Here is a 26,520-nt window from a genome sequence, read left to right as displayed (position 1 = left end):
CTCTTTCAGGCTCTAGCATCAGCCAAAAACCGGCCCTCCCCCTCACCTCTCAGGTACAGAATAGCCCTCCTTGCCCAGGTAATTATCCATTGATATGGAGATGAACTTCTCTGCCTGAGGAAAGCTGCAAATGAACTAAAGCCTTACTTCTTTCCACTTCTGAACGCCTGTTGATATGCAGATATGCCAAAGCCAGGTGAGATATTCTGGAAATGTTACAGTTTTACCCACAGGTTGGGAGATAAGAAAGTGGGTCCCAATGTTAAATAGATATGAGTGGGGTGGAAAGAGAAAAAGGCCAGGAAAGTCCACTTAAAAGACCCAGAATTAATTAATTAAAGCTCAAAAAGACAGGAGCAACTTGGCCTGGAATGTTTGAATATTCCTCAGATAAAGGAGAGGGTACCTCAGCATAGCCTGTCTTTATTATGTTAATCATACAGGCCCAGCTCTTCTTTTCTTTTTTTTTTAACTTTACGTATATGTTATTTTTTTTCTTTCTGACCCTAAATAGTCTGCAACCCAGGAAATCAATTTAGCATGCAGGTGAAGCCGTAAACAACATAGCAAAAGGCAGGAAGGATTTCATCTCAAAGATTGCATTTTAATACCCAGGAGGTCAAGAAGCAAGATTCTCAACTTACTCATTAGCAAACAGACAATAACTGTGCCCCCCTTTGGAAGAAGGGCAGCCAGTCCTGATACGTTCTCAAACCAAGAAGCTGCCATTCTGGGAGGGGACTAAAAGCAGTAAATTTATTGTGTTAAGCTAATTTTGCAGAATTACCCAGAGGACTGATAAGAAATATAATGTCTCATCAAAGATACTTGAAACCAACTAACAAGTCTACACCTCCAGGTGCCGGCCACACTCCTAAAGAATCTTTAAAAAGGGAACGCCCAACCCCTGGGGCGCTCCTCTCTCCAAGGCCATCAGCACCCTCAAAGTGCACAACTTTTTAACTTAAAACTTTCTCTAACCTCCCAGGGTGCCCCTCCCTCCTGAGGCGGCCTCACTTTCTCTGTCCAGGAGTAACTCTAAACGAAACTCTCACTCCGCCCCACCGCGGTGTCCCTGCCTCTCAACTGTCCGCTGCAGCTGCGACAGGGAAAGGGACCGAGGAAAACACACAACCCTCTCCCAACACCAGGGAAGTCCTGGGAGGTCTCTTATATTTCCTCCTCCCTAGCTTTCCCTTCCCTGGTGTTGAGGGGAAATAGGGGAAGCGCCCTTGGTAACCAACAGATTCCTCAGGTGAACTGGAGGCTTTATTACCATAAAAAAATAACTCAAACCTGGCAAAGCCAGTTTTCATCTGATCTAACTTTAATCCAAACAAAACAGCAAAATTTGATCATCTTCTGTTTGTCCTTAACCCGGTACAGGAGGCGTCCCCCCAGTACCGTAACCTTCACCCCAGCAGGCTATCTGGGGGGAATTCCAAGGTAGCTCATCTGGTTCCCTTTCTCTGCTTCCCTAGGCCTAGAATTTGTATTTCCCATCCTTCAAGAGGTCCCTTGTGTCTGAGATCTCTGTGTACTCAAACCCCCACAATGGAAGTTTCTTGCACACACCCCGAGATTACATGTCTCAGCCACACACACTCGACCTCTGAAAAATGCCCAACCACCAAGGCAGTACTTATAGACCAATTTTCCCACCTTCGCCCGTGCACGAGGTTGCCTGCTTGCTGCGGTGCCTGCGTCTTCTCCCCTGCGTCAGTCACGCTGTCTCCGCACAACAGTCTCAGGTCTCCCCTCGGCTTCCGTGCAAAGGTGAGAGGCCCAGACACAGCGGGCCGCCCAAAGCTTGGCGGGACGCGTCTTCCCACTCCGCTTGGGCCCCTACCTCGCACAGGCAAGAGGATCCCGGACGAACCCCCAAATTGTGAGAAACACACTCACTGGTCCAAATTCAATAAGTGGACACGGAGACAAAGAGAACAGCGGAGCGAGGCTTTAATGACGGTCTTGCAAGATCGGGTGTCTGGTGGGCAGGCACACCTGGGGAAATTGGCGCCAATAATTTATCTCCTAGTACACGAGTCCCTCCCCTGGTTCCTCATTGGCTAAGCACTACAGGGTTCACATTCTTTCCCGGACATCGCCTAAGCCAGTTATATCTTTCTTTTAAAAAACTCAAACAGGTATTGCCAGGCCCTTATCAATCCCCCCAACCACAACTCTCAGCCTGAGCAGCTTCCACCACGTGGCCCTTTGTTACTACTTTACTGTTAAAATGTTTAAACATCCTAGTGGGAATAAATCACATTTAGGTTTTATACTCTTTCCTAACAAGTAGAATAAGTCTCCCACTGAGCTGACGAAGTTGAGGTTGAATAAAAATGTCTCACGCTCTTTACATGAGACAGACCTAAATAGTGACAAAGTTTGTTTTGTTGCTCTTTTTCTAACTTTAGGCCAGTAGTTTAATTTATTTCATTATTTAGGAAACAATTTAAGATTATTAACTTTCTTCTGAACATAGCTTTGAAATTCATTTTGTTGGGCAGCAAAAAAGTCCTATTTGGGAGGCGGCCAAGGATTGGGCTTGGGTGTGATTTACTGTGTGTGCCACGTATGGCCAAAAGCAGGCACGGGTTGATCACACTAAAATGCTGCAAGGGCAGACTGCTGCTAGAACACTCCCGTGACAATTTGAAATGAAAAAATGTAGAATTGGTAAGTTAAGATCCATTGCTTGAGGAAAGGCAATAAAAGAAGTAAACTCTGGTAAGGACATCGGTAAGTCGAGGAAATGAAAGGTCAACAGCAAAACCAGAAAGGAAGAAAGGCTTTAACCTCATTCCTTTAAACTCTGAGCGATTTTTGGAGCATATGCTAGGTGCCTCGTAGATACCATAGATTAGCAGGGAATGGGATGGAGCTTACTGTTTATTTAACACAGAGGGCTATGAAAATGTACACTAATAATTACAGTTGTGATAATTTCAATGGAAAAGACTTTAAAGTTTATAATGGGTTACCACGTTCAGTGCTATGCTGAGAAATCTGTTCTAGGAAAATACAAATGACTGAAATTTAGTCAAGAACCATTAGAATGACTAAACCCCAGTAACTAGTAAAATAAATTGAAAGATGGTATAAAAAAAAAAAAGAAGAAAACCTGAAACTGTTATATCCGAGGGCTTTGAGGCAAAACTCTGAAAAATGTTGAGGGAACAGAGCCTGGTAATGCAAAGACTGTCACAGAGCCGAGAAACAGGTGGATGGTCACTGTGTGCAGGTCACAAAGTTGCTATTACCTTGCTCCCAGAATGCTGACTGCCAGTGCAGAAAGGAAAAACACTATTTAGAGGAATACTGATGTAAAAGTCAAATATAAAATTCATCAAAATAAGAAATCAGAGGAATCATGTTATTTCAAAAGGTGCAACAACGATATTAGATACAAATTAACATATATTCTTGATTTTTAAAAACAACCTCAAATCACAGTCAATAACATACTTCAAAGATAGAACTATCATGCTATTCTCATTAAAATAAAGAAATCACTACATTAAAATAATGAAGTCACTAGTATTTAACATTATTTTGGAAATTGTAGATGAAATAATACTATAAGAAAACAAATGAAAGCCAAAATAAAGTTAATTTCCTTACAGTTAGTATCATTTTTTATGTGTGAAACCCAAGTATCAGCAGAGAGCCACTAGAATCAATAAGAGAGTTGGCTCATTTGGCTAAATGCAAAACTACAAAAAACCCAGAAGGTTCACTACTTGTCAGCAAGAAACCTTTTTAGAAAATAGAGTGGAGACATTTATCCCATCCACAAAACCAACAAGGACAAAAATATTCAGGCATAACGCACTATAATGGGAACTACATGTGGAAGGAGTCGGTGTATTTCACCTATATCACTCTGAATTTGAAACCAGTGGAGGCAGGGAGGGAAGGAGGAAGGAAGGAAAAACAGATACAGGAACTGGACAGATGGGGAGATCAGTGTATGATGTTTGTTACTGATAAAGGCAGTTTTAACCTGAAGAGAATAAACTTGTCTGACTCATTCCTGAGTTAATGTGTCTGTGTCCATGTTGTGTGTCTGTCTGCATAGGTTTCCTATGTGAAATGTGTCCCATCTGCAGGGGGCAGATGCCCTCCACCTTAAATGGGTAGGGGAGGAAGGGTCAGAGCCAAACATGCTCTGACCTCACCGCTCCCTGGGGCTTGCTGGCATGCCACTCCAATGGTACTGCCTCTACAGCAGTAGGGAGGAATTTTTCCTCCTCATAACCCCACCCGTTGCCCTCTGAACTCTTGAAGGACCTGTACTCCTGAGCTGTGAATGTCCGGGACTGTGGGCGCCTGGGCATGTGGCTCTTCTTTCCAGGAAGAGGTGAAGCTGCCTGTCAGCTCTTCCTGCTTCCATTCACTGACCATACTGTTTTTTCGTGGATCCTTCTAGGACACCTGAAGAGCAGAGTAGTATTTTCTCCAGAAGGCTCTCAAAGATATCAGAGCAGGACACTATTTAAATTAATTGCAAGGTAAATATGCACCCAAGGGTGAAAATTCACTTCCTATTTATTTTCCAGCCCAGATCATGTGCAAACACATTTTCTTCTTAGAACTTAAAATAACAGTTGAGAACGGGAACCTTCACTGCCCTTGTTCCCTGCTGCATTCCCAGCACTTAGAATAATGCCTGGCATCGAGTAGGCATTCGGTAACTTAATGACCATTCTCAGGGGTGAAGAAATGCAACATGTAATGTAGAAAAGGCTTTATATTTAGGACCTTATTAGTTACAAGTTAATAAGAAAAAAATAGACAATGAAGTTGAATAGAAAATGGACAAGAAGAAATTCAGCTAACCAGTGCACGTAGGAAAAGACTGCTTTGTCTTGCTAAGGACAAATTAAATGTCTCAAATGAACTGTAAATAAAACAAAGCATTATTTGACGCCTCTCAAATTGACAAAGATTAGTAGCAGTGTTGTAAGGAAGCATCCTAACCTTTTAAAGGAGCAATTTGTCATTTATCAGAGTTTGAAACTGTATTCTGTTTGGTCCAGTGGGAGTTCTGTCTCTAGGAAGTCAGCGTACAGAAACACTCATTACCAATGTGCATGTCCAGAGGCTTCAGTTGGAGCATTGTTTGTAATGGCAACAAAATTAAACCATCTGAATGTGCATTATTAGGGTTTTGGATAAATAGATTATGGGTCATTGATAACAGTGAAATAATATACAGTAGTTGAAATGAATGAGCTAGAACCACTTTAACAGAGTTGGGACGATATCTGTGGTTAATTGTATGGCAAAAGAAAGCAAGTTGCAGAATAGCAGGCGTTTTGGGTTAAATGATATCCCCCAAAAGGATATGCTCAAGTCCTAACCCCTGGTGTCTATAAATTGGCCTTCTGTGGAATAGTGTCTTGGCAGATGTAATCAAGTTCAGATGAAGTCATTAAGGTGGGCTTCTAATCCTATGTAACTGGATGAATCCTTACAAGAAGGAAAGAGAATAGATACATGCAGGGGAAAGATGGCTGTACGATGATGAGGGCAGGGATCAGAGTGACTGTGTCTGCAAGGCCTGCCTGCAGCTTCCAGAAGCTGGGAGAGAGGCATGGAATAGGCTCTCCTTAGAGCCTCCAGAAGGAACTAATCTTGCCAACACCTTCATTTTACACTTTTGGCCTACAGAACTGTGAGAGGATAAATTTATGTTGTTCTAAGCCACGCAGTTGTGGTAATTTGTTACAACAGCCCAGGAAACCAATAGGACAGGTATGATGTTATCCCACAATCGTGCCTTCTGTGAACATGCCTGCCACTCTCTCCATGACAAAGAGCTGCTTCAGTCCGTTTTCTACCCTAATGACCACCTTCTGGGAAATGAAACGGACTGACTATGGTGGCGACTTTAGTGAGGCAACAGCCTCTGCAGGGTGAGTTTGTATTCCACCTCCTTTGCCTTCCTCTTCCACACCAGCATCTGTAGCCTCTTGCTGTGTCCCTCTCACCATCTCTTAAACTCGGAGCATCCTGAGTTACCTGAGTTCTCTGACTATGCTTTGTCTTTGTATGCTGCTGTCTGTATTTGCCAAGCCCCATTCCTTGTTAAAAGCTGGCTCTAAAGAGCCTTCTCCCGGGATTCTTCCTTGCGCCTGCCCCCTATTCCGAGTGAGAAGCTTGTCTTGTGCATCTACCCATCACGCTGTGTGATGATGCAGTGAAGCCTGAGGATTAAGCAGACTTTCCTCTGGAGCCAGATGACTTGAGATTTGAATCCTGTATTTGTCATGTACTAGCTGTGTGACCTTGAGCAAGTTGCTTTACGTCTTTGACCTGTTTCCTCATCTGTGGAACAGTGATCAAAGTGCCTACCTCAATGGGCAAGTAGTTGGAAGCATTAACAAGCTAATACGGTTAAAGCGCACTTGGAAGAGTGCCTGGCACCTAGTGAGCGGTCAGTAAGTGTTAGTGATTATTGTAATTATATGTTTACTCATCTGACTCCCCCACTAAGCGAGATACTTAAGGCCGCAATTGTGTGTTCTCTCTTCATGCCCAGTGTCTTGCAGAGTACTTGGCACATGGTAGGCTCTAAATATGTGTTTGTTGAATTAATGATAATTAATGTAATTGCCTACCAGGATCCCATATTGGGCTTTGACCCTCTGTTCATTCCACATCATGCAGGGATAATGGGGCTAATTATCTGGCTTAGTAAAACCACCACTGGTCAGCTGGTGTTTCCTGAGCACCTCCAATAGGTGAGGGACCTGCAGGGGAGGGGACGAACAAGGGTGGGACCTGACCTTGTCCTCAGGGAGCTTGGAATCTAGAGCAAGGACAGTTTGTAAGCACATGACATGTTAAACAGCAATATTAGGTTTTTAATAACCATTTGTGGAAGCAATGAAGACAGATAGAATGTGCATCCCAGTTATTATTTTCAGTTAGTGGCACGTTGTTATCGAACTTCCTTGTTTTCCAAAGTTGTTCTAGGAAACTTGGTAAACTTTTTAAAATGAAACAGATCTAGAGGCTTCATCAGGTTCAGACTTGATTCCCCCACCACCACCCCTGGCCATGTATACTTTCCTCAGCAGACACATAACATCTGGTTGTCTCTCCGGAATTAGCAGCCATCAGTATCTTTGCCAGATCCATTATTTCATTAGTGTTGTAAAATGGTGATATTCTGTTTATCAGCTGGAGACTTTTTAAAGACAAATCTCCCCTCACTAACTGCTTGGTTACTTGAGGTACAACTGTTTAAGAGAGGGAAAATAAATGTTTGGTTCTTCACTATTAAAAACTATTTTAAAATAATGAGTTGGTTTTCTAGCATCCTTCAAAGGTGACCAATGGAAGGCTTTGGGCTTAAAAAAAAAAAACCCATGAACTCTTGGATTTTAAACTTATTGGGTATGTTTAAGTCCATGTAGTCCTTACCCTGATGGATGCTTAAATGGGCTTATCTGTGGCTCTTAGGAGGCTTTTCAAGCTGGCCCTGAATCTTTTGATGTGACCCTGATAGTTTTTGCTCGTTTCCTTGCATGTGATAAAATGTTCCAGGCTTGTCTTGTACATTTCGTGCCCCAAACCTGGAATCAGGCACTTCTCCCATGAGGGTAGGCATGAATTTTTTAGGATTTTGGTTTAATTTTACCAAACCACTTTGCAAAAGGAAGGGAATTATAGAATTTACACTCCCATCAGCAAAGCATGAGGACCATTTGTTTCATAGACTCACCAGTGTTGTTATTTTTAAAATCTGCGTGCTTACGTGTGCATGCTGCTTTGCTTTTCTTCCCTTTTTCTGGGTCTCTGTTCATTTCGTAGTTCATTTCCTATTAGAATAACTTGTCTAATTTGCATTTCTTAGATTCCAAGTGCATTAGGATGTTTTCTTATACTTATTAATATTTGTTTTGAGAACTCTTCATGAAGTCTTTTTGACCATGTTACTATTAGAATTTTAGTAATTATTGTGAAGTAATTCTGTGTGTCAAGGCCAGCAACCTTTCTTCTGTTTGTTGCTGGAACTAATTTTCCTAATTTGTTGTTTGCCATTGAGGGTGTCTACAACTTCTATTTTATGTAGTCAGGTGTTTTCCTCTATAAAGCATAGAATTTTCCAGGCCTCTGTTTTTGGGGCCTTGCAGGATCAGAAAACTGAAGCCTACCAGGTATCTGCAGGCATGAGCATTCATTGTATTCTCACCTAACCACATTTGTATTCCTTGAGGCCAGAGACCTGCCTTACTCTAAGATGGTCTGGATCCATTTTCACCCTGACAGACTCAGTCTGATTCTTGTTTGTAGTGAAGGTGTGTCTGATTTGAACGGCTTTTGGAAGGGAGTGAATCAAACTGTGAGCAACCGCTAACCTGAGCACTGCCTGGAAGCTTCTAGGGCAGCGGGCAACAGAATGCAAAACTCCCAGTAATCAGCAGTTCCCCTCAGAACTTCACCAACTCAGGGCAGCACCCGTTGAACCATGGAACCCCACGTATGCACGTGCAGTGACCAGGTGGTTCCAGCCTCTGTTGGGCAGCAGTGGGACAAAGTTTCAGACCTTAGGATCTGTAAGGAGAGAAACCACCAGACCCAGATGGCAGATTGGGTGACTGGCAAATCAAAGAGGGCACTTTGCAAGTCCAAATGGTCTGCATAAGAGAATGCTAACGGAGGCCTCTATTGGATAAGAGAAGTTTGTGATGGGATATAGTTCCTAAAAGAGAAAAAAAAAATCTCAAGCTATAATAATGATAATAAATAATGGCTAAAAGCCCAAACTCAAGTAATAGTTAATACACACCAGGCACTGTTCCAAACATGCTATATTTGTTAACATGTGCATTTACTTTTCATAAGCCTATGAGGTAGATACTGTTATTAGCACTATTTTATAGATAAAAAAATGGAGGCATAGAAAGGATAAAGGCCTTACCCAAGGTCATTACTTGGTAAGTGGGATTCGAGTCCAGACTCTGAGCTCTTGCCCCATCTCCATATGCCACAGGCCAAGGCCTTCATGTTTTGCTCTTCAAACCTCCTGGAGGGCATTTTGACCTTTTAAAGGCCCTATGGGATAAAGAGCAGCTAGCTGCTGATTTTACATCTGGGGAAATGAAGGCCTGAAGAGTAGACTGAGAAACAAAACTTGCTCAGAGCTAAGTCAGGGTGCAGGTGTTTCTGCATTTGGTGGCTGACACTCATTTGGCATCAAACTCTGAACCTTCTAGGAGCATAATTGCCCTTTGACAGGTACAAGCAAAGTGCTTGCCTTTCCTTTTGTGAGGGCCCCAAATTCCAGAGTCTGGTGGATATGGGGGGGTTTTACTTAGGACTTTTCTGGGCACAGCCCTGACCTGGCTCTGTGCTCTTGAGGGCTGTGCAGGGTCCTTCTCTCAGGAGGTCTGGGGTCCTGCTCTTGGGATCTCTGGTCTGAAACCTGGCCCTTTTTGGAAGTCAAATGCTTTGCGCTTGTGTGAGGAGCATGTTCCAAAAGCACCAGGATTCCTGGGTCAAGGGTTCTGGAAAAGTTGGGTAGAAAGTGCCCCGCTGTCTTCTTGCTCCTGGCCTAATGGCTCAGACCATTTTTAGATGTCAGGAAGTATAACAATATGGTACATTGATCTTGGTGAATAATGGATGAGCCCCAGGAAGGTACTGTACTTTTCCTGGTGAATTATTCACCAGGAGCCTCTAATTTGAGGGCTCTCCATTGTAAATGGACTGAATCTGGTGCCTATGGAGCCACCTCCCCTCTCCTCCCGCTTCCTCAGGCCTCCCACTCACAGGCTGGCTGGCACCTTTCGTGTCTGGTGATGCACTGGGCAGCCCACAGCCTGAGCCCTGTGCGTTTATGTGTGCTCTGTGTCTTTGCTTTTCTTCCTTTCTCTGGGTCTCTCTCTTCTGTGTTACTCTGTTTCTCGGTTTGTCTCTGTCCCTGTCTCTCTGCTTATCTCTTACTTTCTCCCTGTCAGGGCCTGAGTCTCTCTCTGACACTCTCTGCCTGTATCTCTTTCTCTCTAAGTCTGTCAGCCTGCCTCTGTTTCTCTCTCTGTCACTTGCTAATCCCCCCTGTCATAGTCTCTCTGTCTCTGTCATTTAGTGTGTGTGTGCATGCGCGTGCATGCGTGCACTCTCTCTGTCTCTGTCTCCTCTCTGTCTCTGTCTCTGTCTCTGTCATCTCCCTCCAGCGCGCTCCATCTCCTCTCCCTGTTTCTCTGTAACTGTCTGCTCCTACCTCTGCCCACCCCTCCCCAATCTCTGCGTGACTTTAGAGGTCTGTAAAAGGCACCTCCTGGAATTGAGGGACTGCCAGTTCCGGACTTAAGTGAAGCCAGATCTTGGTGCCTTCCAGACCCTGATTTAAAGATCGACAGAGTAGGCATGAAGCAAATGTTAAGTCTTCTGTCATTTTTTTGGCTATTCAATTCAGTTATTGCATCAGCCACTCTTAGGGGCTTTCCTTCAGTTATTTGTGTGACTTTGTTTTGTAAAGTTTTCCCCCTCAAAGTTTTTTATCCGCAGGCTTTGAACATCTAGTGATGAGTTGTAAATTTGTGGTGCTTTTAAAAGTAACTTACAAGGAATTGTTTCTATCCATTATTCATCACTTTGTATTTTTTTCATGTGTCATTATTGATTTGGAGATTGGAATATTTTTTTGCCATCTTTAGCCAGAATGCTTTCCCTAAAACAGCTGATATTTTTAAGAAAACCTGACTCTTTCTTGGTTGTTTTCCTTAAAAAATAAAGGAGGAAATCGTTAGTAAGAGATTAAATAAAAGAATAAAATTAGTTTTCCTTGGTAGTAAGTTTTTATTTTAAGCAGTGAAGTGAGGTTTATAAGGAGTCTAGGAAGTATCTTGATGGGTTGACTAATTAAACAGCTGCCTTGCCTTTCATTCCCCCCTGCCCACTGACAGCCCTGTTCTCCGCACCATGCCCCTGGGCCAGACTCCATTACATTGGAGTCATATCTGAGCAATGGTCATGGCCACAGTAGCTTATCCCCCTCACAAGACGTCTTAGCCTTCCAATGTTTTCCTGGCCACACATGGTAGCAGAGGTGGTTGAGAGGAGAGCTTTCGGTGGCAGGAGCAGATCTGTCCAGAGGAGGCAGTGGGCACTGTGCACCATCTTACACCCCCAAGGTACCCATAGAGTCTGGGAGGGCACCCTCGCCTCTTCCAGCCAGTGGCTCTGCCAGGCCTCCTACCTCAGTCTGAATTCTTCTCTTTGTGTCCCAGTTTGAGGTCTGAAGTCTGGAGCATCTCTTTCTGAGATGCTGCCCCGGAGAGAAGGGTTGGTTCTCAGGAGCAGCTGTTGGTCAGACAGGTGGAGATGGAGAGAAGAGGAAAGGAAGCCTGGGGCATTTTGAAGATGCTATCTGGTTCTGACTCCTGAGCCTGTGACCCTGAGGAGGCAGCCAGGCCGTGACGTGTGCTGTCTGATGGGATCTCCTCCAGGCTGCCAAGGGCCATGTTCATCTTCTGCACATGTGTTAGGCGTCATTGCGTGTCACCGGGTTTGTGGCAAATGTAGCCTGCTGCCGCAGGCCCTGAGTGACTTGTGCTTTCCACATCACACATAGCAAAGTGATTTCCTCACATTCTCCACTCTTGTCTGCTTTGGAAAGTGGTTTGCAGAACTCTTCTAAATATAAAAGTATGAGACTGACTCTTTCTCTTATCCCTTTGAAACCAGTTGAAGCCTAGCCTCTTTAGTGACTTGGTGGGCTTGGTGGGAGGAGAAAGGGGAACAGAAGCTGGGGAGGGGGTGTGCATGTGTGTGTGTGCATGTGCGTGTGCGTGCATGTGCAGGGGTTTCCCAGGCTCTGATGATACCCAGCAGGGTGGGGTAAACAGTGTGGGGCAAGGAGCAGCAGTAGAGGCCAGGGCAGGGTCCTGGGGGCACACAGAGGGGAGGGCACAGGCTTAAAGGCTGATTTTCAAACTCTGGACAGCCATGTTCAGCCACTTGTTGAAAAAATATTCATTTGCTTCTCCCTCACCCAAATCCAACAGCATGTTCACCTACTAGGGCAGCATGTAGGAGATGGCCACAGGGGAGGATCTTCAAAACATGGTGCCAAATGGAAAAAAAAGTATGAAGCAGAGTGTGGGATAATGCAGGCCCATTACCTCTCCGTAAAAATACCTGCACACAAAACAGTGATCACGTTTTGCCAGAGCACATGCACAGGAAAGCATTTTCAGTAAACATGATAAAACAGTTGTGGGATGAATGTGGATAAAAGCAAGTAAGTGAAAGAAACGCAAAGCAGCCAGTGAGGCATAGTAAAAAACACAGGCATAGGAGCAGAGGCTGACTCTGCCATGTGCTGGGATGGCCTTGACTCCAGTCTCCTCTGCTGTAAACTGAGGCAGAGCCATGGGGAGGGCTTTTGGGATTGGAATAATGTGCCCGTGCACAGGCCCAGCAGGAAGCAGACAGAGGAGCTAAGGCAGCGCCGTCCAGCAGATCTTTCGCAGAGACGGAGCTGCTCCATATCTGCACTGTTCAGCACAGTGGCCTCTAGCCACATGCAGCTCCGGAGCACTTGAAATGTGGCTAATGTGACCGAGGAAAAGAATTTTCAATTGTTACATTTGAATAGCCCCATGTGGCTAGTGGCTTCTTCCATATTGGACAGAGTAGGTCCAAGGGGTATTTTAACTTTCTCAGGGGCCAGAGAGGATTTTCCTTAATGAATGGAGTTGAGGCCACAGCACCTAAAGGGCAGGGAATCATGTCCTCCCTCCCACAGGGAAGTTGGGGCGAACTGCTATGGCCACTCTGTTTAGGTCTGGGATCTGTGCTCACTGCCTTGTCAACTTCCCAGGGGTGAAGCAAAGATGGGTTAAATTTTCTGAGCCTGTCTTGAAAATTAATAAGCCAAGACTTTCTCCAGCCAGTCCCAAGGTAGTGGTCCCCAGGCTGTCATTTAGTTTGCCCCCTGCCTCCATGGGGTAAACCATGGGAAGCTCACTGCCAGGTTCACCTGGTGCAGACCTGGTGGGGTGCTGGGGGTGGGTCTCCTGATGAATGACTGGGGAGTCCACATAGTGAGGCTGGACTCTTCATCCCCTGGAGGGCCCCTGAACGCATTGGCTGAGCACCCTGAGGTCCTCCTGGGGCTGAGTTCCCAGTCTCTCAGTCCAGCAGCCCCATTGCCTTCCCTGCGATGTATATTGTTTCTGGAGGCTCCTCACTGGTGTCAAGAGACAGCTGACTGCTGTTTCTCTCTCTCTCTCTCTGGCTTTGGGGCTGAGAATGCCTGCAATACCCCAGGCCTGAAGGGTGCAGAAAACTCCTGGTACTCTCTGGTAATTCTGTTCCAGACAGGCCTCCCCCGAACCTCCACCGTTCACCAGGCCTTTCAACTCTCCAGGGATCACCTTATCCAAGGACATTTTAATCTGGGGTTCATAGTTCCTAGAACTTGTGTTTTTTTTTACTTCATGGAAAAATATGCAAATTTTGTGGGTCTATACTTACTGTATATTTCATTGTGAATATCACTGACTACCCTAAGGGTCTGAAAAAGGATCACTAAAATAGATTTCAAGGCTGTCATTTCCCAGGTAGGGAAACTGATACCCAGAGAAGTTAAGTTGGCCAAGATTGGATAAAGGAAGACATAGGACAAGATTTCAGGTCAAATAGACTGAAGTGACCTCATTCCCCTCAAAATGCCTGCGGGGTATTTCCTGTGTAGCCCAGACCCCCTGGGGAATAGCTGTATCATGTTGGACACAAATGTCTGCCCTCCCCTCGAGCTGCTGCCTAGCGTGGGGGATACAGCTCTCAGTCACAGCACAGGTGGGAAGACTGGGAGTGTCATAGGCAGTGAGTGAGCTGTCCGTGCACCTGTGTGGCCAGGGCAGAGGGGGGATCTCCTGGACAGGCGGGAGGCAGCCAAGCTGCAGGAATGGGAGCAGCTTGATCAGAAGTGATGGGTCCCTGTTTGCAACTCCCAGCACACCTGCCCATGATAGCATCACTTGTAATTCCTCTGGGGCTGGCCCTGCATTTCCTGCTTGGGCTCTGGGGACTGCTGTGCACGGGAGGCCGGGCGGAGGGAAGGCCACTCTGGGGAGTAGCCCTCTGTTTCTGTAACTGCCTTCAAGGCTCACGGCAGCAGATCCAGTATTAGGTCTTGGCAACTAATCCAGGTGCAGTCTCTCATTTCCTTAACTTTACAGATACTAAGACTGCCTGGGGAGAGGGTAGCAATTGGCCAGGGTCACTCTACTTGTTACAGGTTGTACTGAGACTAGAACCCAGGTCTCTCTACCCCATGTTCCTTCCACCTGATCACACCACCTCATTCTAGCTGTGTGTTTCATTCATTGCTGCTTCCCTGGGAACATCACAGCCATTTAAGGGTTACTAAAGGTGAGAGACATGTCCCAGGTATAGCCTTCCCAGCCACAGCAAAAGACAGGCTGGTTTGTGGAACCGCTGGTATGGCCTCTGGCTGAAAGCATCTTAAGCCACCATGTTGGGTGGTGTATTTGTCCCTCTGGACTCAACTGCCATGTGATGCTGGACATAAGGACTTGTTTCTGCTGTTAGAGGTTGATCTTCCCTCCCCAGGGCTTCCCAGGAGTGGACAGGACAGGTCAGGTTTTCATCTAAGGTAGAAGAGTTTGCCTGCTAGGTTGCGTCTGCCCTAAACCCTGGTGATTTCGTTCTGTTCCTCTAATCCGGATGTGGGAACCTCTCCAGATATTTATAGTTAAGTCCCAGGACAGGAAGACTCAGCCAGCTCCCTGGCTGTGCTCCCTCCTGCACTGCCCCCAACAAGGGCTTTGATGGCTTATGGAGGGCCGTGGGTTTCTTTCCTGTCAGTGAACCTCGGACCTTTCAAAGACCCTTGGAAGACAGGACGGGGTAGAACTCTGTGCTCTGCCTCTGGGTCTCAGAGTCAGGTTGATTTTCAGCGACCCTCCGAATCCTGATGTTCTGGGCATATCATCGCACGGTTTGGGTTGCTGGTACTAAAACCACATACAGTACACTGGTGATTTATTGGGGGTAGAGAGGGATGCTCTGGATCTCCAGACTCCCAAACGCTACTGCAGCATTTGATGTTTTGGCCTACCTGGGTGAATGGGGTCGGGGGAGACACGACTGGGCTTGCTGTTTATCCAGGTACCTTATTCCTGCAGCTACTGAGATTTGTTCCTCACAAAAGCTACAAGTATGTGTGGGTCATGGCTCTTTGGAGTGGCTTAAGAGCAGCCGAAAGTGTGCCAGTTAAATCCCTGAAGGCCAAGGGTCTGTGGTACAGTGTGGCAACCCCTTGGGGAGGAGGCAGAGACCCTGGTACTGCTGGGGCCTCCCACTGGGGGCCTTTAGAGTTTCCGGGTGGAGGACTAGTGTGGAGGGCTGTCCCTGTTGGGGGGAGGGGACTTGGGGGGTGCTTTGTTTCCTGGACCATTTGTGTGCCTCTTAGGTTGGGGGCTGCCTCTCCTGGCCTGTGCCCTGATGCTTTCACCCCACACAGGGCACAGGAGGTCGGCAGACCTCTCCCTTGGGGGTTTTAAGCCCTGATGGGAGCCACCTCTGCCTGGGCTGCCGGGGGCCCTGGGAGTCAGAATGTTCCCCGTGGGCTCCTGGTCCCAGGAGCCGGGGACTGAGTCTTAGGTGTGGAGGAGTCAGTCACCTCTCTGTGGCTGGGTTGCCTTGGGCTTGAGAGATCTCAGGGGCTCCCACACAGCCATGCCAAATGCCTATACAGGTCCTGGGGGTGTTTTTCCTAAACCAGCCGGACTGGCCCCTGTGAGATGGGCAGCTGAGTGGCCCAGATGGATACTAGGATGAAAGTAGCTGAAATTAATTCAGAGCAGGAGGACTTCCTGCTGCTCTCTGCTCTCCATAAAATCATGTTTACATGTATGTGTGTGCACACATGCACAGGAATACACACATGGGTCGACTGGGCCTGGAGCCCAGAGAGCAGCAAGGAGCACGGGCACCAGACCAGACGCCTGCTGGGGGCGGGGAGTAGAGCTGGGCCGCTGCCCACACAGCCCTCTCTCAGTGGGGCTGGGGCCAGAGTGTAGGCATAGTGAGTGTCTGCATGTAGATGGTTTTGGGGAGCTGAGGAGATGGCTTGGAAAATGTCCTTATTGGGCATTTGCAGCTCCAGCTTTTTGGGATTGGCACCTGCTGCGGGCAGATGGCTGTGCTTGCCTGTGGTTGTGGAGGGGTCTTTTGAGCCCCCTGTGTAAGCGGGCAGCCCTCTACCCTCTGCCGACTCCCTGCTGTGCTCTGGGCTTTGTATACATGAACCCACTTAGCCTCATGCTGCCTGAGTGTTAGGGGCAGAGTCCCCATTTCACTGCAAGGAAAGGGGTGTAGAAAAGCCAGGCCAGGGTGGTATAGCTAGGGAGGGCTGGGGCAGGGCTGATGGGCAGCATTGAAGCTTCTACTGAGCAGCCTGCCTGTACGGGCACATGGCCACATGGGCCACGAGGGCCTGTGTGTAGAAGGTATGATGCACGGTGTGGTTGGATCATGAAAGAGGGGGCAACTTTGAGAAGTCCAGAACCAGTGTGCCATGGGGAAGGTCTTCCCCAGACCTCAGCCCTGCTGGCATCCTCAAGTCGGAGGTGGTACCTGGACACGAATGTGCTGGTGACCTTACTGCCTTGAGGCAGGTGCCCCTTCCACCCCTAAAAGCCTTTCTCTTTCTCTGTCATTGCTGTCCTCCATTTCTGATAGTTGGTGTCAGCCAAAGCTTCTGAAGTGTTCCTCACCTCCCAGCCTCTCCTTTTCTGGAGTCTCAGCATTTCTGCCTGTCCCGCAAACCGTGCAGATGGCCAGATGGGGCACACCTCAGCAAACGTGGGTGCCACAGCACCAGGACAGCCTGCTGGGAGCGCTCAGAGTGGGGCTTGGGCCTTGGAGAAAGTCTGTGGGCTCTTCTCCCTGTGTTTTGTAACATCTAAAGTCTGCCCCAGCCAAGCACTAACCAGGACCTGCTGTGAGCTGACGTCAGGACAGAGGGCCCCGCAGGGTGGCTTTGATGTTTCCCAGGCCCTGTCGTGGGGGCGCAGAAGGCTCTGAGTGGCAGTCTGGGAATGCGGTATCTCTCACCACAGCCCCGGAGCAGCCTTGGCCCCAGGAGAGGACGCTGCCGGCTGAGCTGGGGTCCCTCTGAGTCACACTGCTCTTCTCCCAGCTCAGGTTTCCGTAGCCAGTGGTCTGCGGCTCCTGTAGCCCCACAGCCCCTTCCCCTCCATCCCACCCCCCACCTGACTGTCCCCCTCAAACCTATCTGCTGTGGTCGCTCGTCCCCATCTAGGGACTGCAAGTGGTTCTGGGCCTTGCAAGGGGGGAGCTTTCTAATGTCCACAGAACATGGATCCTTGGGCAGGAAGGGTAATAATGGGGGGCTGAGGCACACACAGTCCACATTCCTCGCCTCGGCTCAGACACAGAGTGTGACAGTCAGGATTTGAGCTGGATCAGCCTGATTCCACACCCTGAACTAAGGCCTCCTGCCTGGCTGGGGCTCCCAGCTCCCCACTGTGTCTGGAGACAGTGAATGAGGAAGTGGTGGTCACCTGCACTTTGATGGTAGGTGACCTTTCTTAACACACATCGTGGAGCTCTGGGCCAAGCGTTCCAAGATCTTGGTGAGGCCTCACAGGGCCTCAGCCTGTGTCTGTCCATCTGTGTCATGAGAGGTGGTTGGGAGGTGTTCCAGAAGCCTCCATGCTCACCAGCTCTTGACCCAGGCTTCCTCTCTGAGGTTACCTCAGTTGAGCCAGCGTTCGCCCAGCGCCTGTGTGTGCCTGGCATTGTCTGCAAGAGGCGTGTCTACCTCTCTACTTGGCCTCAGGAGTGAGAGCCATTGTGGGATCAGGCACTTCAGGCTTGATTTTGAGTTCCTGGGCAGGACTGGGTAGAGTGTAGGGCTCGGGGTCGACATCCTTGGCGCATGGGCCTGGTCTTACGCAAATTAACTGTTTGATTCTGAGCAAATCCCTTCATTTCTCTGGACCTCAGTTCACCCCTCTGCATCCATCCATCCCTGTTGCCCAGCGGGGACAGGACCACACTCCTCTGTGGAGATTGGAAGCGAGCGCGAGATGTTTGGGTCATCAGGGTGACTGGGGATGCTCAGCAGTGCTGGAGGGAAGATCTGTTAACTTCCATGGTGGGTGGGGTAGCCCAGCATAGGGGAGAACTGTCCCGTGGAGAGAGCCACTCGCTGAGAGGTAGTGTGGGTCCTCTGGGCCACTTCCAACTCCAAGACTGTCTTATGGGCTGGCACCTCTGAGACTGCTGGAAGATGGAACAACTCCAGGGGCAGCCCCTCATCTGGACCCAGCCCTGGGAGGTCCTGGACTTTTCTTGACACTGACTTTAAGAGGAGACTGGTTCTTGTGTCCTAACAAACCAACCTCCGCCTCCAGGGACTTGGAAGGACTCTCTTTGGGCCAAGATTAGATTCCAGTAGTTTGGGAGGGGAGGGCAAGACATTGTTAGCCTCGTCCTTCCTGCCCTTGCCAAGCCTAGTTTGGCCAGAGGCAGAGCCTGCTTCATGTAGCAGCCCCAGGTGGCATCTTCTTCCTGGAGGGGTGGCACGTCCTCTTCCGTGCTGTCACCCACCCTGGGCAGACAGCTGTGTTCCAGGCCCAGCGACTCAGGGCCTGTGCAGGACACCCATGTGGGCCAGGAACAAAGCCTAGTGTGTTACTCCTGCTGTAACAGTGCCACCTGGCAGGCCCTGCCCTCCCCACCGACCAACCCATCTGCTGCTCAGCACAGGCTCCTCACAGTTCCCTTTGTTCCTGCTGGCTATGGTTCCACCTTTGGTTGCAGTGACCTCCCCGGGCCCTGGCCAGAGCTGAGCTGCAGCAGTGCAGGAATGAGAATGGATTCAGGGAAAATCTGAACCACTTGGCTTACCTCTCAACTTAGCACAGAAAAGCCATCCTTGCTCACAGATGAATTCTTAGGGATGGAGGTAGGATGTGGGGTTGCCCTGGCATGTCTTTGACAATGGCCCCAGTTCTAGAGAATATTGGCTTCTCCTGTGATTGGGTGGGTTCTCCCAAAGAAACCCCTGGGGACACTGGGCTGCAGAGCATCTGTGAGTGGGATTTAGAGCCACCTCTGATGCTGGACCTTCAGTGGGTGTGTGAGTGTGAGTAATCCTTCCGAAGTGCTCTTCAGGTCATGATTACACTTTGCTCGACATCCTGGATTCTGAAGATGGTGGGGAAGGTTGCCTGCTAATGTCCCCTGCTCCTTAGCCCAACATCAAGATCTATAATCTGGTCCTGCAGTTCCGAGGCCTTCTCCCTCTAGAGAGCCTCCGCAGTGCCACTGACCCCCACCCCAGCGCTTCTGTGTCTTAAGAGTCACTGACTGGCCACACTCTTCATGTGGCATGAGCCTTGATATGTCCAAAGTACTGTCCTGTGCTCCCCTCCAGATTGACGTCCGGGAGGGTGCAGTGTCTCTGTATCCTGAACAGCACCCAGCATCGTTTACAAGTTCCTCAGTGGGCACTTGGTACAGACTCCCCACAGGTCATGTGTTCTCATGATCATGATCCTTCTCACCTGCACTTATTGGACACCTGTGTACAGCCCCTTTCCTCCTCCTGCACACAGGGTGATGGTTGACCTGTGTTAGGACAGTGGCTGCAGCTCCTCCTGACCATGCCTTTCCTGTGTCCCCATCTGCAGGTGCCCAGTCAGCCATTGTCTTCATTAAGGAGCCGTCCTCCCAGGATGCGCTGCAGGGGCGCCGGGCGCTGCTCCGCTGTGAGGTTGAGGCTCCAGGCCCGGTACGCGTGTACTGGCTGCTGGATGGGGCTCCTGTCCAGGACACTGAGCGGCGTTTCTCCCAAGGCAGCAGCCTGACCTTTGCAGCTGTGGACCGGCTGCAGGACTCTGGAGCCTTCCAGTGTGTGGCCCGGGATGGTGCCACTGGAGAGGAGGCTCGCAGTGCCAACGCCTCCTTCAACATCAAATGTGAGAGCCGGGGGGCTGTACCTGCCGTCTGCTAGACCCCCCAACTCCCGAGCCCTGCAGGACCCCTGCTTTCCCTCCGCCTCTCCCATTTCCTGTTGAATGGGGTAGGCAGAATGCAGTTACGGTCAGCTCTCTGTGTTTGTGTGGATACGAAGTTAAAAGTTTTTTCCAAAAGGTTTTTCTTTTTCCTGCAAATCTTTTTATCTGCTGGATAAAATGCCGGACCCGTTTATCTGCTGGATGCTTTTGCAAATGACAAGGGCAGTGAGGCAACGTGGCCAAGTGTCAGGGTTGACCTGCCAGAGACTGGGTGGGCATTCTGCCTCTGGTTCCCTCGTCTGCCACCCCGGCTTCAGCTTCATGTGGCTTCCCTGCACTGTCCCTTGGCGCCAGAGCCCCCAAGTTGCATTATTTCCTGCTTGTACTGCTTCCCTTCTGCCCTCCTGCCCTTGCTCTGCTCTGCCCCTCACTCTGCAACCGTGACCTCTGCTACAGGGATTGAGACCGGCCCTGTGGTCCTGAAGCATCCAGCCTCAGAGGCCGAGATCCAGCCACAGACCCCGGTCACACTGCGTTGTCACATTGATGGGCACCCTCGGTAAGGAGCTGACTTTGAGGGTGGGGATGGAGAGGGCTGTTCTAGACAGGTAGGGTGTCTCCCCAGATCCTGGACTCTATTCAGATGCACCTCACTTCATTCTTTAACCATCCTGCATATGTGCTGCTCCGTGCCAGCCCCTGGTGACCTGAGGAGGGGCAGCATTGTGCCTCAGAGTGATCCTGGATTCTGGGAGCTGAGGGTTGAAGAATCTCAACCTTATTCTGCCCCTGAATTGTTGTGTGCCTTTGTGCAAGTCACTTCCCCTCTTGAGGCCTCAGTTTCCCCATTTGTAAACTAAGGGGTCTAGTCCTGACCCTCTGATTCTGTATACTGTCCACTGGCCACCTGAGTGCCTTCGACCCCTGCTTGCTGACCCTCTTGGCCCTGTAGGCCCACCTATCAGTGGTTTCGAGATGGGAGCCCCCTCTCTGACATTCAGAGCAACCACACAGTCAGCAGCAAAGAGCGGAACCTGATACTCCGGCTGGCCAGCCCCGAGCATAGTGGCCTCTACTCCTGCTGTGCCCACAATGCCTTTGGCCAGGCCTGCAGCAGCCAGAACTTCACTTTGAGCATTGCTGGTAAGCCTAGGGTGGGGATGGAGAAGGGGGACCAGGATGGGAGGGGCCCCTTCACTCTGCCTGCTCACATGCCCTTACTTACCTATCTCCAGATGAGAGCTTTGCCAGGGTGGTGCTGGCACCCCAGGACTTGGTAGTGGCAAGGAACGAGGAGGCCATGTTCCACTGTCAGTTCTCAGCTCATCCATCCCCAAACCTGCAGTGGGTCTTTGAGGATGAGACCCCCATCACTAACCGCAGCCGGTAAGGCATCTGACAGGGGGCCTTCAAGTACAGTGCTGCAGGTTGTGTATTGCACACATGCCTTTTCTAAAAGAATGTGATTAATATCCTAGATATCATAGACTGTACATGTATTACTGCAAGGTTCCAGCAGATGGCAGTAGAATGCCTTGCTGTTAAAAAATTGAGTCCAGCAAAGGGAAGTCTCTCTAGAAGGGCATCTTTTTCCATTCTCACAAAGCCACTGTGTGGACTAGTGGCGTCTCTGTTCTCTCCCCCGTCCTCTCCTGCCTACATAGGTCTTCTGGAATGGGGGTTAGAGACCCAGGGATGGAAGGGAATGGGACCTGGGTGATCACAGTCTAGATAGGAAGGTCATGGATGGTAAAGACACCACACACACACACACACACACACACACACACACACACACACACACACACACACACACACGCACGCACGCATACTTTATGGAGGAAGCGTACTGGGAGTGCTAGCCCCTTTATAGGGACTTCTGTCCTCACCCAGGTCCTGAGAGCAGAGAGCACCTTTGCAGTGCCAGGTGTGGCCATGGTCCCTGGGGGTGTGTCTCCCTAGGCTAGGGCTTGGATCCCATCTGGCTTCAGCCCAGAGGACATCACTGGTAGCTGATGTGCTGTGGCCAAGGGGCTTCTGCTTGCTGGAGCTGGGTGCCTCACCAGCAGGCTTCCCTCGACCCTGTGCGAAGGTGGCCTGCTGTCTCCACAGATGCACACTGTTGATTACTCACACTGCTGCTTGCCTTCCGCCCCAAGAGCTGAGTCTCTTGTAGTTGGAGCACACACCCGCACATGCACATGAATGAGTACATGCATGCACGTGCACACACACACAAGCGTACACACACACCAGCATGATGTGTTGGCTTCCTTCTCTCTGCCCTGCTCCTGGCCAACTCTTTCCTATCTCTCTGAACCTTGTGGGACAGGTTTCCATCCCATTCCCCTCCCGAATGAGGCCTGTGGGCCACTTCTTGCAAATAGCACTCTTTCCCCCCCACAGTCCCCCACACCTCCGCAGAGCCACGGTGTTTGCCAATGGGTCCCTACTGCTGACCCAAGTCCGGCCGCGCAATGCCGGGGTCTACCGCTGCATAGGCCAGGGGCAGAGGGGCCCTCCCATCATCCTCGAGGCCACACTTCACTTGGCAGGTGGGTCCCTCAGTCTGGGATGCTGAGGTGGGGGTTGCCTTCAATGTGGCACATAGAGATTTAGACTCCTGATTCCACTCAGAAAGCTGCTTGGAGGGCAGAGGGAGGAAGAGGATGCTAGGGGTGGGAAGAGGAGATGCAGAGCCTTTGGGGGAGAGTTTGTGCTGGAAACGGCCCAAGGTTGTGTGGGAGAACATCAGGTACCCTGAAACCTGCAGTAATCCTGCTCTTTGCCTCCTGCTCTCATCCCTGCAGAGATTGAGGACATGCCACCTTTTGAGCCACGGGTATTCACAGCTGGCAGCGAGGAGCGTGTGGCCTGCTCACCCCCCCAGGGTCTGCCAGAGCCCAGTGTGTGGTGGGAGCACGCAGGAGTCCGGCTGCCTGCCCAAGGCAGGGTCTTTCAGAGGGGCCATGAGCTGGTGTTTGCCAGTACTGCTGAGAGTGATGCTGGTGTCTACACCTGCCGTGCGGCCAACCTGGCTGGTCAGCGGCAACAGGAGGTCAACATCACCGTGGCCAGTGAGCACCTTTGGCCTGAAGGTCGATGCGAGGTGGAGGGGAGTTAGGTCCCAGGAGGCCTTGGGCCCTGGGTGTGATGGCCAGAGGCCTGCTGGTGCTCACCTGAGGCCCTCTCAGCTCTGGGCCCTGTATGCTTGGGAGTCGGGCAGCTACTGAGAGATGATGTTGGAGTGGACAGTGGAGAGCCAGGCACAGAGGCTGGGTTGACAGCACTCACAGAAAAATGGTCCTCTGGCTACCCAGGAAAGAGCAATGGATGGGAACATAGAGACCCAGGTCCCACTCTTTCCTTAGGGCATGGAGTGACCGTGGGTAGCAAGTCACCCACCTTGCTAGCTCTCAGTCTCCTCATCTATGAGATGGGGGCTGATGACCCACACCTACCCTACAAGATGGTCAGAAAAGTCACATGAAATAGATAAAAAGGATTTTTCTTCTTTTTTGGGAAGGTGATGATTGGCAAAGTTATAGTTGTTATGATTTTATTTGTTATACTTCTTAAATTTCTACAATGAACACACTACTTAAGAAATAAGAGGGGAAAAAGCAGTAAATATGACTGAAAGTGCATATAATAAAGACCCGTATACCCTTGCTGTAGGCATGAAATTTGTGTATTTGCTTTTTTTCTTTACATGGTGCTTGTTCCAGACCTTTGTGATAGTTTAAAGGGTTATATGAGGTAAACTTTTATACACACATATCCACAGTTTTGCATCCTACTTCTTCCATTTACCTCCCCATCTTTCCAAGTGGGTAAATATCAAAAATTCAAGAAGATATTGAATATGAAAAGGCCTTTGTAAATTTGAAGTCATGATGATATATTTCTGTTAAAATGCGGAAACCTTGGCAACATGCTCCCTCGTGCTCAGGCTCCTGGTTCAGGTGGGAAGCTGCAGCACACAGGTGCTCAGGACACCCGCACAGCGGCATGCAGACAAATACTGGCAACCACAGTTAGCCTTTCTCCAGTTGGGGTCTGTGGCTCACCTGTTTCATTGGGGCTGCTTTTAAAACTTCAGAATCTGGGATCCCACCCCAGAGCTGACCTAGGCTCTCGGGGTTGGACCCAGGCAGGGAATGTTGAAAGGTGCCACAGGTGGTGTTTATGCCGAAGGTGGGGAAAGCTGGCTTGGACCAGTCATTTGACGGGCACTGACATAGCCGTGGTACTGCACTCTGAGGAGGCCTATGAAGTTAAAGTGCATGATGCCAGTGGGCCTGGGTCAGGTGCAGAGTGTTAGTGGGTGGAGTTCAGAGGCAGGAGAGGTCTGTGACTGCATTCCATCAATAGATTTACTGAGGGTCTTCTCGTGCTAGGCACTGTTCCCAATACTGGACTGCAGCAATGAGCAAAGCAGATTGAAAAAAAAACCCTCTGCTTGGGGATCTCATAGTCTAGTAGCAGTAACAAAGCAACCAAGAAAACAGCTGAATGGAAATACATATTTTTAGGTGGCAGTAGAGCCATGAAGAAAAATAAAATAGGGTTAGTGACAGAGAGAGATGGGATGAGGGCCACCAGGAGTAGGGAAGACTTCTTTAGCAGGTGGCATTTGAGCCAATACTTAAATTAGGGAAGGGAGTCATGTGAAAAGGCCCTGAGACAGAAATGGGCTTGTATGTTGGAGGGACAGCAATTGTCTCTGTGGCTTGAGTTGAATTAGTGATGGGAAGCATGGTTGAAGTTGCCCGAGAGGTAGAGACTAGATCATGTGGAGCCTTGGAAAAACTTGTATTCCAAGTGTATCAGTTATCTCTTGCAGTGTAACAGATGACTCCAGAATGTAGTGGCTTGGGACAATAGCCACTGATGTGCTTATCCGTCTGTGTGCAAGATTCAACTGGGACGGCTTGTCTGCTCCACAGGCTGTTGGCTGGGCTCATGCGAGCGTTTGCAGTCAGCTGGTGGCTGGCTGTGTCCTAATGGCCTCACTCACCTATGTGGCAGTTGACTGAGGATGTGTCTGCCAGGACACCTTGGTTCTTCTCTTCCTCGTGCTCCAGCAGGCTGGCTTAGCTTCCTCACCTGCAGGTGTGCAGAAGTGCGAGCTGCAAGGCTTCTCAAGGCGCTGGCTCAGGAGTTGCACAGTGTCATGTCCTCTGTGTTCTACTGAACAGGGCAAGTCAAGAATCTGGCCACCCAGATTTCAGGCAGTAGAAAAATTGTCTCTTGAGGGAGAAAGTGACATCACATTACAAAGAAATGCAAGGAATGGGGGAAATGTTTACAGCCATCTTTGCAAACAATCTGCCTTGCTAAGTCAGATGGGAAGGCCTTGTAGGGATCTGAGTTGGAGAGTGACATTTTCAAAAGATCACTCTGGCTGTTCTGACAAGACTAGAATGTTAGGGGCAAGAGTCAAAAGAGGGAGGCCAGTTAGTAGGTGACTGTAATTGTCAAGGGGAGATGTCGAGGGGCCTTGAACAGAGATGGTAGCAGTGGAAGTGAGAGGTGGTGAAATTCAGTATATATTTTGGAGCTAAAGAAGATAGGGTTTGTGTGGAATGAACGTGATAGAGGGAGCTGTAAGTCAAGACTAGGCTTTGGTTTCTGCTGTTGGCTAGATAGTGGTGCTATTTACCGAGGTAGGAAAACAAGTGAGCAGATTTTGGGGGAAATCAAGTGTTCTCTTTTGCACATATGGAGCTTGAGATGCCTGTTGGCTGTCCAGCTGGAGATACCAGTAGGCCACTGGATCTGCAGATCTGAAACTCTTGAGTAGGGGGAGGTCAGGAGTCAGGCTACACGTTTGGGAGCCATCCACTTGAATTAGAAGAGATCATTCAGGGAATGAGTGTGGCTGGCACAGAATAGAGACCCGAGTGCTGAGCCTTAGAGCATTGTGCTGTAGTAAACAGAGCAAGGGTTTTGGAATCAGACAAACCAGAGTTTGAATTCTGTCTCTATCATGCATTAGCAAATCACCACTACTTCTTTGAAGAACTGTCTTCTTAGCTGTAAAATGGGTATAGGAATATATACCTTGGGGGTTTCTTGTAAACCATGAACTAAGATAGTGTTCAAAAAGTGCTGGCACATAGGCCTTCACCAAGGGGCAATTACTCCCATTATCACCAAGAGCAGATGGGGCTTCTGAGCTCAGGGCCCAGTGAGGTATTAGAATTTACTGGGATTCGAGTCTTTGGTTTTGCAAACATGTTAATCAGATTTCTGTTTCCTCCCTTCCCTCTAGCTGTGCCCACGTGGCTGAAGAAGCCCCAGGACAGCCAGCTGGAGGAGGGCAAGCCAGGTTATTTGCATTGCCTGACCGAGGGCACACCAAAACCCACAGTCATCTGGTACAGAAACCAGATGCTCATCTCGGAGGTGAGAAGGATTGCTGCTGGGATAGGGGGGCCGACTCCCCTCCTGCTGCTTTCTTCTATGCTCACCT

At 49.2% G+C, this 26,520-nt stretch overlaps 1 protein-coding gene across 3 annotated transcripts in view; it reads left to right on the top strand.

Moving 5' to 3' along the window:
• The window catches only part of PTK7 (protein tyrosine kinase 7 (inactive)), a 61,403-nt gene that overhangs the window by 19,155 nt on the left and 15,728 nt on the right, over positions 1 to 26,520 (top strand). For all 3 annotated transcript variants that reach the window (XM_073224871.1, XM_073224869.1, XM_073224870.1), the window contains exons 2-8: positions 19,716 to 20,003; positions 20,499 to 20,601; positions 20,995 to 21,185; positions 21,278 to 21,428; positions 22,449 to 22,597; positions 22,853 to 23,119; positions 26,320 to 26,453. In XM_073224871.1, the coding sequence (XP_073080972.1) occupies positions 19,716 to 20,003; positions 20,499 to 20,601; positions 20,995 to 21,185; positions 21,278 to 21,428; positions 22,449 to 22,597; positions 22,853 to 23,119; positions 26,320 to 26,453 (1,283 nt within the window). The remainder of the gene's footprint in view (positions 1 to 19,715; positions 20,004 to 20,498; positions 20,602 to 20,994; positions 21,186 to 21,277; positions 21,429 to 22,448; positions 22,598 to 22,852; positions 23,120 to 26,319; positions 26,454 to 26,520) is intronic.

This window comes from Manis javanica, chromosome 16 (assembly GCF_040802235.1).
Source record: "Manis javanica isolate MJ-LG chromosome 16, MJ_LKY, whole genome shotgun sequence".
Classification (NCBI taxonomy): domain Eukaryota; kingdom Metazoa; phylum Chordata; class Mammalia; order Pholidota; family Manidae; genus Manis; species Manis javanica.
Note: the sequence above shows the minus strand (reverse complement) of the source record. Positions and strands in the feature narration are given on the sequence as shown.